This window comes from Babylonia areolata, chromosome 5 (assembly GCF_041734735.1).
Source record: "Babylonia areolata isolate BAREFJ2019XMU chromosome 5, ASM4173473v1, whole genome shotgun sequence".
Classification (NCBI taxonomy): Eukaryota; Metazoa; Mollusca; class Gastropoda; order Neogastropoda; family Buccinidae; genus Babylonia; species Babylonia areolata.
In genome coordinates, this window is record NC_134880.1 from 34,476,304 (window position 1) to 34,492,288 (window position 15,985).

General features: G+C 41.8%; 1 protein-coding gene across 2 annotated transcripts in view; it reads left to right on the plus strand.

Moving 5' to 3' along the window:
- LOC143282452 (zwei Ig domain protein zig-8-like) overlaps window positions 1-11,346 on the plus strand; it is a 44,587-nt gene extending 33,241 nt beyond the window's left edge. For both annotated transcript variants that reach the window (XM_076588094.1, XM_076588095.1), the window contains exons 4-6: window positions 5,511-5,801; window positions 7,946-7,969; window positions 10,913-11,346. In XM_076588094.1, the coding sequence (XP_076444209.1) occupies window positions 5,511-5,801; window positions 7,946-7,969; window positions 10,913-11,058 (461 nt within the window). In that variant the 3' untranslated portion in view covers window positions 11,059-11,346. The remainder of the gene's footprint in view (window positions 1-5,510; window positions 5,802-7,945; window positions 7,970-10,912) is intronic.
- Window positions 11,347-15,985: the final 4,639 nt, after the last annotated feature.

A 15,985-nucleotide genomic window follows, 5' to 3' on the forward strand; every position in this document is an offset into this window, starting at 1 on the left:
CCAGCCTTGCCAGTTCGAGTCAATATTTTATTCATTTTACAAAGAATCTAATATACAGTGGATACCTGCCAGATTCGCCATATATCATCGTGTTTGATGAACATCAGAAAGCGTTTGATTGCAAAAATATGTACCTTTTTCCATTAGGTTGTTAGTTGAAAGTCCCGATATATATTTCACCTCCACAGTTAAAGAACCGTTTAATTCATGTGTCGAAGAGTTTCCAGAAAAGATGCACATCACCTGAACGTATTCTTCTGAGGGATTTATAATGTGGTCACACCTTCTTTTCCCTATATATTCGTTTCATCCCAAGCAGACACAGCTCGATTTTGTTGTAAATAGCATTCTTAAATACTTTTATGGATTGGTTACTTTTATTTCCCTATTCTCAAATAACAATTTAATTAAGCCAAGAGAAGACCTCCTTTGCGGACAGCTCTAACCTTGGTCTTATCGTGATTTATCTCGTTCTTGTTTAAGGGCATTTTATTGATTTTGTAACTTCTTGGGTGTATTACACAAGAGAAGAACATCATCAGCAAGTAACATTAAAAAAAACTTTTGCTGCCTCAGGTATTATCTGGATTCCATGTCTACCCTTCTTTGACAATTCAACGGCCACTTCATTAATGAAAAATGAAAACAACTGAGGACTTAACAGGCAGCCTTGTTTTACACCTCGTGGGCATTTTTTAAAAAGTCAGAATAATCGCCTTCGTCACGAAGACATACAAACGCAGAATCGTAGATGCGTCTAAGGGCCATGCACAACTTTCCATTTACCCCAGATTTTATGATAGTACTCCACAAAATATTTCTGTTCACAGGAACGAACGTTTTTGAAGTCTACGAATGTTACGTACAGCTTAGTCTTGCGTAAGAAATGACTTTGGACCAGAACATACAGAGTGTTGAATGGTCGTCAGTACTATCACCTGTTCCGAAGCCCGCCTGTTCTTTTTTTTCACCTATTTCTGCTCATTTTTTAATCTTCCATTCAAAATGTGTGTACACATTACTGTTCTTGTCAAAGACACTCTTCTGTAGTTGGCTGTGTTGATTGTGTCTCCCTTTTTTATGAATAGGCACAATAATGGATTTTGCCCTGTCCAGCGGAAATGTTCAAGTTTCAAATGATTGATTAGGGTAACTAGGAATTTCACAACAGAATTGTTTGCATTTTTTAACATTTCACTAACGATATAATGTGGACCGGTACTTTTACCAGCTTTCAGATTATTGTTATATACTTGTAATGACTTTCTGTTGTATCTACCTCCTCTTCTATCATTACTTTTTCTTAATCAGAATCATTATCAGCCACATTAAAAACGCTTGAAAGCGATCTTGTCACTGTTCGGAGCTAATGTCATCATTAGTGCCTGCTTTCCGGTAACTATCTTATTATTGACCAGAATAGCTTTGGATCATTAATGTCATTTCTTAATTTTTAAACCTGTCTTCTTCAAACGCTCAATTTGGGGGGCTTTCTTTGTTTTGTTTTGTTTGCTTGTTTTTATTGTTGTTTTTTTGCTTAACATGTTCCTTCATCTCCTTGACATAATCTTTTGGCTGTTTGTCTATAGGAGTTTTCTCTGATGACTGCATTCGATATCAAACCAGTCATTAAATTCTTTCTTATTTTTTTCCATATCTTTCTAATCATACAAGCAGCTGCTCCGCATAAACAGTTTGTGAACAGTTTAACTTTTTTTTCTCTCTCTCCCAAGCTCATTTCATATATCATATTTAATTAATACAGAGCACATATTTAATTAATACATTGCATTTACTGTTAATCTGTTTTATCAGTTTAGTACTACGGGCAGGTGCCATGAATGTAAACAATCACCAATGTGTAGATTACACTCCAAGTAATTATCAAGATTTTAGAGAGCAATCGATACCGCTGCTGTCATGTGGCGACACAAAAATAAATTCGCCTCCTTTGTCACTGCTGCAATGTCCACTCACTGTAAACAAATCAAGCATAAAAGCAAGACTGAGCAAGGATCTACCCAGCTTGTCAATGACAACGTCTCTGGAGTTGCGTGTAGATCTTTCTTCATGACTCTCTTCGATGTCAAAACGTGGTGCAAAGTTCATAAAACTCTCTTCTTTTGTCTGTTTACACCCCTTGCTTGCATGTAGGTCAGCACACAGCAGAACAGACACATAGAGTGTTTCCACTTGTTGTGTCGAATTTTCTTCCAAATTATGAATGACATGTAGCTCAGTGCGCTCATTTAGTGGTGATCTTTCTGGGACAATTTGACCAGCAGTTAACACAATATTTTTAGCAACAGCAAACACACTTTTATCTGTTTGGACAGCTGCTGTTTTTTTTTTCAGTCTATTTTAAGCTCCTTTATGTTATGTTCTATTCATGTCCTTACCATCATAGAACTTCCGAATTTCTCCCGTGATGGGATAACATAATTGTAGGAGTAATGCATTTAGCGTATTCTGTGAAAATGCCACTGAAATCGAATTTAGAGTCAGTATAATAATGTTTCCGTTAAGCAGATGAAATCAAACGAGCTAACTTAATTGATAAAGGATATATCATTTTATTTACTGAGCAGATTTTCTACATCGTAGTTCGAAAAGGTCAGGCCCGTCCTGTTTTTCCTTTCCCGCCGCACTGTCCTGCTGTTGTCTCAGGCACCAGTGGGAATTTTGCTGGTGTGTGGCCCCGTCAGTCTGCTCGCCGTGGGAGCATTGTGTGTAGTCCATGTGCTGTTGGTGTGTGGCCCCGTCAGTCTGCTCGCCGTGGGAGCATTGTGTGTAGTCCATGTGCTGTTGGTGTGTGGGCCCCGTCAGTCTGCTCGCCGTGGGAGCATTGTGTGTAGTCCATGTGCTGTTGGTGTGTGGGCCCCGTCAGTCTGCTCGCCGTGGGAGCAGTGTGTGTAGTCCATGTGCTGTTGGTGTGTGGCCCCGTCAGTCTGCTCGCCGTGGGAGCATTGTGTGTAGTCCATGTGCTGTTGGTGTGTGGCTCCTCATGCCTCCTTGCTGTGTGGTCAGAGAGAGAGAGAGAGAGAGAGAGTCCTGCTTTACGAATTGGTGTAATGTCTGAAAGGAAGAGAGAGAGAGAGAAATGGTTGGTTGATATGTTATGAAATGGTGTAATATTGTAAAGATGGTTAATGTAGTGGACAAAATGACATAAATATATTTGAATACTTCATCAATTCATCCATTTTAGATAACAGACCCCTTTTTTTTTACAATAACCTGTCCAGCCACAGTTTGTTTTAGTTCTTCATTCATTCATCCATAAATAACTTCAGTCATACTAACATGCTTTCCTTATCCCAGTAATGTATCAGTCTATTCCTTTCTTCGAGTTCTTTTCACTTCCCCATTCTTTCACCCAGTTCAAGTTTCGAGAAGACGTCAAAGCGTGCAGACTGATCCATATACGCAACGCCACATTTGCGGGGGGAAAAGGGGCGTGGTGTGGTTATGTCTGACCTGTGCCCTAGGCGATTGTGAGTACGAGTTAAACGACCTGTTGGCTGACGTCCATGAAGTCGAGTTGTTCAGGGCTGGGGTCATGGTTCAGTGAAGGTCGAGTTGTTCAGGGCTGGGGTCATGGTTCAGTGAAGGTCGAGTTGTTCAGGGCTGGGGTCATGGTTCAGTGAAGGTCGAGTTGTTCAGGGCTAGGGTCATGGTTCAGTGAAGGTCGATTTGTTCAGGGCTGGGGTCATGGTTCAGTGAAGGTCGAGTTGTTCAGGGCTGGGGTCATGGTTCAGTGAAGGTCGAGTTGTTCAGGGCTGGGGTCATAGTTCAGTGAAGGTCGAGTTGTTCAGGGCTAGGGTCATGGTTCAGTGAAGGCAATGTTGCTAGAGGGAGTGAGTCCTGGATGTCTGTCCGGGTGGGAGGTCCGTCTGGCGCTACATGGGGGAATCCTGGCAATGCGCATGTCTGGCCTTGAGATTTCTATTCATTTCCAGCAAAGAGACTGGCTCAGCATTATATATATATATATATATATATATATATATATATATATATATATATACCACCAACCTATCCTTTCACATGTTGATTTCAGTTACTGGTCCAGTCGTACATTTTGGCATGGTGTTGTGACTTTTGGCAAGGCGCTTTACTCTGTTTTTCCTCACTCCACCCAGCTGTGTCCCTGACTGGGGCTGGAGGTTAAAGTGGCCTGATGAGAGGATTAGGCCCCGCCTTCCGATACCCAGCCCCAGACACACTAAATATGAACTCATTTCCCCTGAGGTCGTAAAAATCTACGACATTTAACTTCCAACCTTTATATGACCGACAGAATCGTTAATTCCTGTAGTTTTTAATTTGCATCTGCTCACTGATCTATCTATCTCTGTATCTCTATATCTATCTGTCTATCTGTCTATTTATCTATCTGTCTATCTGTCTGTCTGTCTTCATATCTATTTGTCATTTCATTTTGTCATTCTTTGTCCATCCACACGTCACCATGTTTTACTAACCACGTCACTCATACCTCCACCCTATCCCATCTCTCATTCGCCCTCTCTTCTCCTTACCTCTCTCCATCTCTCTCTCTCTCTCCCTCTCTCCCTCTCTGTCTGTCTGTCTGTCTGTCTGTCTCTCTCTCTCTCTCTCTCTCTCTCTCTCTCTCTCTCTCTCTTCATATTCAGAATAGTGAAAGATTTATTTTCTATAAGAATTTTTGCAGTGTGTCTGATCTGAAACCTTACTTAGTGTTGAATATGGATAGACATTTAAAATATATGACAACAAGATTTAGATTTGGCATTACAGAATTAGCGGTCCATCATTACAGATACAGAACATGTAACGACAGTGATCTGACCTGTCCATTATGTAAGGAATCACAAGAAAATGAGATACACTTTGTTCTTTGCTGTCCAGTTTTAAGGAACATTCGAGAGGAGTTTATTCAGCCTAAATATTATAGTAAACCTACGTTGTTTAAATTGAACTTATTGATGTCATCTACTTCCCCTGAAGTTGTTCGCAAATTTTCACTATTTCTATACAAAGCTTTCAAATTCAGAGAAATGGCTACTTCGTGAAAATGCTGTATGTATTCTTTTTTTCTTTTTTTTTTTTTCTTTTTTTTTATTGTCCTACACATTGAACTGTAATGCTGGTATATTTTTGTTTGACTGTGTTTATTGATGCTCACAGTGTCGTGATGTATTGTTTGTAAAATAATGTTCACATTCCCCTTCATAAGGGGCCTAGGCCTATACATGAATAAACCATCTTGAATCTTGAATCTTGAATCTCTCTCTCTCTCTCTCTCTCTCTCCTGTCTGTCTTTCTGTCTCTCTCTCTTTCCTCTCCTCTGATCTCCTTCACTCTCTCCCTGACTCTTCCTCACCCCCCCCCCTTCCTTCTTCCCCTTTCATTTCTCCTTCCCTTCCCTTCTCCTCCCCCTCTCCCCTTACCACCCCCTCGCCTCATCTCTCTGTGTCTCCACACACACTCTCTCCTCTCTCTGTCTCTGTCTCTTCCCACCCACACAGCCATCTCCCTGGAGGGCAAGGAGTTCGTGGAGTCCGGCGACCGCATCCGCCTGGTGTGCAACTCCACGGAGGGCTCCCGGGTACCGGAGGACGTGGATTGGTTCAAGAACGGAGACAAGATCAGCTCGGAGCAGTTCCCGCACGTGCTGATGACCAAGTTCCGCGCAAAGGAGAGCCACTCGCTCATCTCGGAGCTGATCATCGAGCGGGCCAAGAGCCGGGATTCGGGCACCTACATCTGCCGGAGCTCCCTGGAGCAGATCGCCAGCCTGGAGGTCACCGTGCTTGTCGGTCAGTCTGTACACAGCTCGACGTCTGGAAAGCGTTCGCATGAAGTCGTCTGGAAAGCGTTGACTGAAGAGATAGAAAGCGTTTGCTACTGAACATCTAGAAAGCGTTGACTGAATATCTGACAAGCGTTTACTACAAGGACAAGGACAAAATGACAATGACAAATGTTTTATTGAGGATAAGCTAAAAGCTTCTTTACACCATTCACTCACACACGCATATACTGATATAGATGCATATGCACAGTATAATAAATGAATGACAAAACAGATCAAGAAAACTTTTACTGAACATGTAAAAGTTTTTACTGGAAATCTAGAAAGTGGTTAGTATTGAACATCTAGAAATAAATTATGAACATCTAGAAATCGTATTCTGAACATCTAGAAATCGCATACTGAACATCTAAAGCGTACACTATTGAACATTGTGAAAACATTTACAATTACACATCTCACACATAAACACATATACGTGCACACACTTCCTCAAACACAGGCATGCTTGCATACACGCGTGTGTACACATACATAGGCACATGCACACTATGACAAATAATCATGTGCAAGAACACATAGTTATACACATTGTTTATATACAGATATATATATAAATATGTATACATGTAGGGCCTATGTGTGCGTGTGTGTGTGCGTGCGTGTGTGTGTGTGTGTGTGTGTGAGTGTGTGAGGTGTACATGCGTGTGTGTAAAAAAAAGTTATTGGTGCAGTGTTCATATGTATACCTGTATGATTTTCTCTCTGTCTGTCTGTCTGTCTGTCTGTCTCTCCCCCCACCCCACCCCCACATATACACATATATATATATATATATATATAGAGAGAGAGAGAGAGAGAGAGAGAGAGAGATATGTGTGTGTGTGTGTGTGTGTGTGTGTGTGTGTGTGTGTGTGTGTGTTTCTCACTTTATATCAACCCATTTCTTTCTTTCCTTTCTGAAGCATGATTTGAAACAAACAAGAAATGGTTGGTAATAAGCATCCAAACGTTTGATTTATCCCAGAGACATAAGAGGAATTCGAACAGTTGTCTCGCCCGCTTTGGTTCAAAGAGCTTTCATCATGTTACCCATTGTTTTTTACTGATGAAACACGGCGTTTTGAAACTAATGTTTCGCGTAAATACACGTCATACATCCTTCCACGTTTTCAGTTCACCCCAAACTTAAGTTGTGTTTTCTACACGCGCTCTGAACTTTGGTAAAAAATAATCTTTATTTCAATGAATGTATTACTTTTTTTCTTTTTTTTCTTTTTTGTGTCTTCCACATTGTGAACCAAAATGACATTCGTCCCCCAATATTTCCCATGTGACATTCACCAAATCTTCTGTTCTCCATGTCTTCAATTGCACTTTTGTTTCAAGGAGGAAGGTGATAGAAGGTTAAGACGCTCAGCTGCCAATACAGAGAGTCCGTGAGGGTGTGGGTTCGAATCCCGCTCTCGCCCTTTCTACTAAGTTTGACAAGAAAATCACACGGAGCATCTAGTCTTTGGGATGAGACGATAAATAAGAAGCATGCACTCAAGGCCTGACAAGGTCGTTGGGCTGTACTGCAGTCAGGAATGTACCTTGCAGATGTGGTGTAGCGCGTATGGATTTGTCCGAACGCAGTGATGCCTCCTTGAGAAACTGAAACTGAAACTCGTTTACTTCAGTCTGCCACTAGGAGACGTTTAGTGTTAAGAACTTGTTATATATGTTTTTGTGTTTAGTGTTCGTAACTTTTATATAGATTATAGTGTGCATATAAGCCAAAATTATTATTGGCATCATAACATTTCACTTGGCATTTCCATGCTCAGTTACACTACTTTTGTAGCGTTCATGTATTTCTTTGACGGTATTACATTGCTATGAATCATCGTCGTCAGCATTTTATTTCTTCGCGTATTTTATCACCATCACCACTATCATCAAGGCACTGACAACTGACAGATCCATTAAGTGATGCACACATTGCTTCATGGCATGTTCCATTATCATTTGTTCTTGAACAGATTTTGTCTGTGTCGTGGTTGTTGTTTTTTTCTTTGTTTGGAAGGCCGTTAGTGGTATTGTGTTGTTTGTTTTGTTGTTGTTGCTGCTGCATCAGATCTCAGCAAATTTCTGCTCTCCTTTCAGCTGGATCAACCAACATCAAACGGGGTAAGTCGGCTGTCATTTTATAACGTTTACAATTGATTATTACATAGCTTGATAGTAAGTCTTTTTTTCTCTGTCTGTCCTCTCTCTCTCTCTCTCTCTCTCTCTCTATCTATATCTCTCTCTATCTATCTATCTATCTCTATCTCTCTATCTCTCTCTATCTATCTATCTATCTATCTATCTATCTCTCTCTATATATATCTATCTCTCTATCTCTCTCACTCACACACACATACACGCACGCACGCACGCGTGCGCGCGTACACACACACACACACACACACACAAACACAGACTTTCACGCGCATACAGGCAGGCAGTCACACACAAACACACATTGAAACATACACCAGCATTCACACAGAGACGCTGAAGAGAGAGAGATGAAACACTGCACTGTCATCAATATACCGTCCTGCTGACATTTCAGTGCAAAAGAAAGCTGTTTCGTTCTTTGACCTGGAAGAAAGGCTTTTGAAAGCATTTTATTTGTAATTTATCTAGATTGTTTCATATCCCACCTCAAATTTCCGTGAAGAAAGTCACGAACTGTAATTCATTGATGCATCTCTCTCTCTCTCTCTCTCTCTCTCTCTCTCTCTCTCTCTCTCTCTCTCCTCTCTCTCTCTTTCACTCTCTCTCTCTCTCTCTCTGTTCAGTGTTCTCTCTCTCTCTCTTTCACTCTCCCTCTCCCTCTCTCTCTGTCTTTCCAAAAATCTGTCTTCAAAACTATATAAGTTAAGAAAAATGAAGAATTGTTTCAGCTTCTGTGCATGGACACAATTTTTTCAATCGTTTATTCAACCTGTTATTGACCTTGCTTCTACTCTTCGGGATTCGACCAGCAACGATCTGCTTTACCCGTTCGATAAGAATCCACAAAAGAGCTTTTAAGTTAACTATTAACAAATCAACATCTGTGACAGATTCTGACTATAAACGAGCAGACAAGGCTAGATTTTGTGTATAATAAAGGCCTCTTCATGCATAAATTATTCCATGGTGATGCTCCGTCTTCCTCAGTAAATGTGGTCAATTCTAATGGTTTTCGACACTCGCATAAAATTAATCGCCCCATCACAACCATTACTTTATGTAAATCAATTCTTACATATTCTGGAGATTGTTTATAGAATCTTTTAGTGATATACCCGAACATTTAAAAAGTGAACCGAACTTTGAAATAATAAAAGTTAACTTTCATTATTTCCTTATGAATCTTTCAGATTTGACACCGCTATATCCAAAGATGTACTGATGATGATTCAGTATTAATGAAACAGCTCTGCTTGCTCTCCTCCCATCTCTCTCTCTCTCTCTCTCTCTCTCTCTCTCTCTCTCTCTCCTCTCTTCTCTATCTCTCTCTCACTCTCTCTCTCCTCTCTCTCTCTCTCTCTCTCTCTCCTCCCATCTCTCTTTCTCTCTCCTCTCTCTCTCTTCTCTATCTCTCTCTCCTCTCTTTCCTCTATCTCTCTCTCTCCTCCCATCTCTCTCTCTCTCCTCTATCTCTCTCTCTCTCCTCTCTCTCTCTCTCTCTCTCTCTCTCTCTCTTCTATCTCTCTCTCTCCTCTATCTTTCTGTGTATGGAATATGACCTGTGGATGACTATTTCCATGGTCTTTTTTGTCTTTTGTATTTTTGTTGTTGTTGTTTTTGTTTTTGATTTTTGCCCAGAGGGCTGGATGTAAAAATGTAGTAATGCTTATTCCACTACACTCTTTGATTCGTTTGGTCTCTCTCTCTCTCTCTCTCTCTCTCTCATCTCTCTCTCTCCTCTCTCTCTCATACACACACACACACACACACACACACACACACACACACACACACACACACACACACACACACAGAGAGAGAGAGAGAGAGAGAGAGAGAGAGAGAGAGAACACTGAACACAATGATTTCAGTGGCTTAGGCCAAGAGCCCCAATAATGAAATATGTAAACAAAGTGCATTTCTGATAGAATTCAACTAAAAATATAACTGTCCGATATGGATTGTAAATACCAACACTAACTCTACTCTCAACTCGTACCCAGCCATGTCTCTAACCTCGAGATTTCCCACCCCTTACCTAAAATATTTACAACTTCTCAACCACAACCCTTCTCACATGAATATTATCCGCACATACAGGAGAAAGAAGAATGTTCTTTTTAAACTGGACGCCAAGCACACCGGCAATGGACATATAGCTTACAATACAATAACTGAAACGAATGAAAATTTTGGTCTTTTGGCCAAGGCTCAGAGAGACAGAGAGAGTGATGGATGAAACACAATCAGTGTACCATCTTGCTGACATTTCAGAACGAAACAAAATAGAAAACAACATTTGGTTTTTACAACAACAAAACAAAACAACGTAATTCGTAGCAATACCTTTGGAATGGCGCGTCAGCTCTCTGTGATTTATGGAAACACGAACACACCCAGTTTGCACCGAACACGAAGCATCACTGCCTCAACAGCATTTTTTTTCCATATTATTGTAGCCCTTTGCCAATACCCCTCACTTGTAAGGGAGTACTCGTGGGAATTGCGGCACTGGGAAGAATATCTTCGATCGTTTTGGAACGCCCACATGCAGACTAGATGAGATCATCTAGATATCGACCTTCCTGCTTCCTAGCTATTGTGTCGCTGTTAGATTCGGAATGGTTTTTGGAAACCTCTTTGAAACCTTAAGAAGAGTGCTTTGTGAACGTAGGCGTGGAGGCATGCATGCACAAACGCAGCACGATTGCACACAAGCACGAGCAGACGGATGCAACCACGCTTACACACACGCTCGTACACACAAACACGCGCGCGCGTGTATACATACACACACGCACGCAAGCACACACACACGAAAATCTTACCCTTTGTGTAAACCCATGAAGCTACCAACTTTTGATACTTGTGAAAACCTTACCCATGGTGGTGTTGTGTGTGTCCCAGGGTCCGGATCCTCACAGACCGCCCGCCCTCACCTGCACGGCGAGAACTGTGCCGTCACCTTCTCCGTCATCCTTGGCAACCGATGTGTTGTCATAGTGCTCATGGCCTTGACCTATATGTTGACCTTCAATTTGGTGACCACGTGATGTGAGATCGTCAATGTTCGCAGCTATTGGAGACCCGACGGTTTTGTGTTTTGTGTGTTGTTGTTTTTTAACTCGTGCTGACGTGACGTGACGATTCCGTGTCAGTGTCATCTTCGTTGTTGGGGAAAAAGCGACAAAAAGAAACGTGATTCACTTCAGCTGGTTCCCGTGCGCTGTCTGCTGCAAAGCCCATCAGATGTTATTTCTTCCAGGAGATTACACCTGACAGTCACGTTCGTTCGACTGAGGTGTGACCATCACGAATGAGTGAATAAGTGAAAGATAAGGACTGTACTCAAAATACTTCACAGGATAAAATATGTAAGAAAGAATGTGCTTAGGGCTAAAGCATATTGAGAAATTGTGTCTTCATCTCGTGATAATTTCGCGTACTGGCGAGTGGTACTGTTCAATGGCATCTAATCGAGTGGAAGAGAGAGGTGAATAGTAAACAGTTCAACCATAGACGAGTGAAACTGGAATCATGACATGGCTTTAAGATACACTTTGATAACCGCAAATTCTGTACGACGAGAAAGTGGTGGTACTTTCGATTTGATCCCATGGAATAAGAAGGTGCTGTAAATGGTACTGAAGGCGAACGGTATCAAAATGATGTCAGTGTCTTAAGCAGTTTTTGGTTGTTGTTGTTTTGTTTTTTTTTCTTCTTGGGGGCCGGGGGCGGGGGGGGGGGGGTTGGGGGGGGGGGAATGTGGGGTGGGGGGGGGGGGTACCTGGTGTTAGATGTGTTTAGTCAACAGCTGTAAGACTGTCATTGTGTGGAGGTCAGTAGTGCTTCTGGTTAAGTGACAGCCTGTCGGCGGACACTGAAACGATCAGGTCCCACAACATGTGTAAAACGTGTTTCTCTGTTGTATAACTGGGGATGTGTGTGTGTGTGTGTGTGTGTGTGTGTGTGTGTTTGCTGTTGGTGTAGCAACCAGCAGGGAAAGTACCTCATAACCTCAGAATGGGAGATGATAATTTATGTAATATTTGTGCTCTTCTTCCTGCCTGGACGTTGATCATATTCCGGACACTGTGCTAGGACAGGTGACTTGTTCAAGGGCTGCAACCTCCTGTGTGGGTTAGTCGCTGATGGGGGCTGTCGGTAGTGGTTGTTAAAGCTCATTTCCAATAAGCAGCCTGTGTATGTTTCTTTACGCGTGTGTGACAGAGACGCGCGTGCGTAGCGTGTATTTGTGTGTATGGGCATATGTGTGTGTGTGTGTGTGCGTGTGTGTGTGTGTGTGTGCGTGTGTGTGTGTGTGTGTGTGTGTGTGTGTGTGATGTTATCGGTGCAGCCTGAACCGATCATAGATTTACCCTCTGTCCCATGTCTTTTTAAGAAGAAGACTTTCTGGTTTTGTCTTGATTCCATGTGATAAATTTCTATTGTCAGTACCCCATCTCTTGTTCATTACTGATATTTTGATATTTCAGCCAAGTGAAATATAAATATAAATAAACACAAGCTATGAATATGACGAGGGGGAAAGGGGTACATTTCTAAAATCAACATTATTTATTGATGGTAAAGCAAAATGTTATCAAGCAAAACAATGTTAAACAATTGTGTGTGTTGTTGTTTTGGTTGACCTTTTTGTTGTTGTTATTGTTGTTGTTTTTTGAGGGGGTATGGCATGCGTTTTTGCCAGAAGTGAGTCTTCTAGGGCAGGACTAACAGTTGTACAGACAGACAGACCAGAATCATGCGCCAATCAGTGCTACAGATTTTGTTTGGCTTGTTTCAGTTTTATTTCCTAAATCGCAACAATCCGAATTTCACGTTCCTCCATTGTCACAGTCTGCATGCAAAAAAAGCGTTAGCACACAGTAGTAATATCACTGTTGCCTTTGGTTTTGTTCCCTGTCTGCTGACAGCTGTTTCTTTCGCGGTTTGGGGGCGGGGGCGGCGTCTTGGTTTTTTCCTTCTTTTTTATGAACGTACAACGTTGTCGCCATTGATGGAAAACTACTGTCGGGTGGTCACTTCTGTTGAAGCGAGCAGACACACCGCGCTGTGTCAGAAGGCAACGCCTTTTCACAGGAGGAGACTCTCAGCGAAAACATCACAAAGGGAAGGGCAGGTCACACCATCAAAGAGTAAGCCATCGAGCGTGCTGTTACGGTGGGGGGTGAACAAGCGGGAACTGCTGTCTTCGCTTTTACAAGTGGTGTGGATATACAGAATCCCTGTGTGAAGTTCGTATACCTCATTACGTTTGCAGATAGGTTCCTCGTAATTTCTTTCATGGAGAAGGTCCTTTTGGTTTTAAAGATTTTTTTTTTTTTTTTTTTTTTTTTTTGCTTCTCGCATTTTTTATATGGATATTTATGTGTTTTAATACACAGTCAGTCACAGCTTGTGCATAAGCTGTGGTGGAGACAAACCATGTTTGTCGCAGGAGAAAAACGATGGTCTGTTTCTCTCTCTCTTTCTCTCATTAGTTTGGAAATATCTGGATTACAGCTAAGTATGATTGTGTATGACTGTACGTGTACGCACACTTGATTGTGTGTGGTGTTATTTTCTGTATACGTGGGGCAGTATGCACAGTGAAGACCGAGGACGAACAACACTAGGTCTGGCGATCATCTGTCTACTTTGCGCCAAAAAATGTCATCTGAGTTCAAAGCATGAACGACCAAGCGTATCGAGGAAAACCGTTGCGCGCAGCGTAATATGTACAACATGACAATTCGAAAATTTAATTGTTGGTGATTTTGCCTTTTTGAAGCTGGTAAAGATTGTAGAAACTGGACCGACACGAATCAGTCTTGAAGAATCGGAGGTCATTTTTGACAACCCCAACCCTCACCCACTCCTCCCTTTTTCAGTCGATCGCCCCCCCCCCTCCCCCCCACCCACTCTGTCTGTCTGTTATGAATAATGATGCTCGTTATTATCATTAACGGATCGAACTTCAATGTGGCTCACAGACCCAGTATGACCTGATCAGATTTACGGTTAAAGTAGAGTGGATCCACTGCTATATTCACGAATCACAGTGTATTATGTTCATGCTCTGTGGCACATAACGCCGCCAGTTGTGTTTTCCACTGCTGCCTTTGCTGTTCTGTGTTAGCTGGCTTCCCCCAAGTATAACCGTACATCTTCAGTTATTTTTAACCGATCTACGCCGTGTCTTCCTCGCACTCATTTTCCACTTTGTATCCAGAGAAGGGTTACGTTTTGAAGCGTATCTGATGCCATTCATCGGACGTGTCCTGAGGCATCACAGCCTCATTCGACGAATGCAGTTATCTTTTGTTCTGTGGAAGTTTTCAGTCTTGGGGGCAAACAAAATTCGCAGTTGAAAGCACAAGCACGATGTCATTAATGGATCAAAATTTGTATAAGGACTTTTTTTTTAAAGTTCCCTGTTAATTTGCTGTCGTTTGAATTCGATTTAAAGAAGTATTTGGGGAATGTTTTCTTTGGTCTGGAGTTGACTGGTTAACCATGTATGTGTATTATGTAAGAGAACTACTTAATCAAAAGCATTTCTTTTTTCCAGTGGCTGTTCACGCCCTTACTGCCGTGGTATGGTGGCCTGTGCGGCTGATGGCGAGCATGGTTCATGTTCCACATACTGTAAACTAACTCATTTAGAATCCAGTTTTTCCACTCCGACAGAGCCGTCGAGACAGCCGGAAGCACAGAGTCTGTTGATGGAAGTTCCATCGTCCAGAGCTTCGTACAAAACAGACCAGTTGTCCCAACAGAGCAGTACAAACTCAAAGAAAGCGTTCCACAAACCGTCTTTAAAAACAACTTGTATCCACCATGTTTTGTTGTTGGCTCTTTTGTTCGTTGTGTTGTTGTTGTTCTTTCTCAGTTTTGTTTTTGTTTCTTTCCTGGAGGTGTGAAGCTGAGTATGGTGGTACCTCCAGTACCGACCATGCAGCTCTCTTTACCAGTCACCTCAACACGATGGTTTGGTGTTTGGACTAGCGCGAAAGATGATCAACGTTTTTCGCCCTCGTCTAGACTGTCGGGCCCTTTATTCCAACCCAAAACAGGTTTTGTTTTCGTTTTTTGTTGAGGAGTCTTGCCGCTGTTCCTTGTGGACCCGTCTACAGTTCTTGACACTGCCAATAGGCCTAAACTTTCACAATGATGATGATAGGTAGTGTGTCTAAGATGACATAAAGTCAATGTGGCTGGATTTCTCTCCGCTTTTAAAGCCCTAAATCCATGATATTTCTTGTCGGATCCACACAAACTAATCTTACTCTGTCGCTGTTTCTGTCTTCATCGTTAATTCTCTCTCTCTCTCTCTCTCTCTCTCTCTCTCTCTCTCTCTCTCTCTCTCTCTCTCCCTCCCTCTGTGTGTGTGTGTGTGTGTGCGTGTGTGTGTGTGTGTGTGTGTGTGTGTGTGTGTGTGTGTGTGACCAAATGAGAACCAATTTTCTGTTTGAGTATATCGGTTTGTGTGAGGCATATAAAGAACTGTGTTCCTTGAAAATAATAGACTAAATCTCGAGGTTTTAATTATCTGGATTATAAAATTCTGAAGACAACTGTTTGGATAAATGTTATCTCCACCAGCTTTCAAAGACCGTGAAGTACTGCCGCTCTTTAAATCTGGTGACCTAGACGATCCTTCAAATCACAGACCTATATCAATTGTCCAATTGTCCAAACCTCTGGAAAAAAAACATTTTAAACAAAATATCCAATCACATTTTACTGCTTATGATCTATTTCATCCTAATCAAAGTGGCTTCAGAGAAAATCATTTTTGTCATACTGCACTCACCAATCCCACGGGACAGCTGCATTTAATGACTGATAAAGATTGGATCACTGGAGCAGTGTTGTTGTTTTATATTTCGTAAAAGCGTTTGACGTTATGGATCACGATCTTCTCTCCAGGAAATTTGTCATTAATGGTTTGTCCACAGAATCAGTCATTTTAAT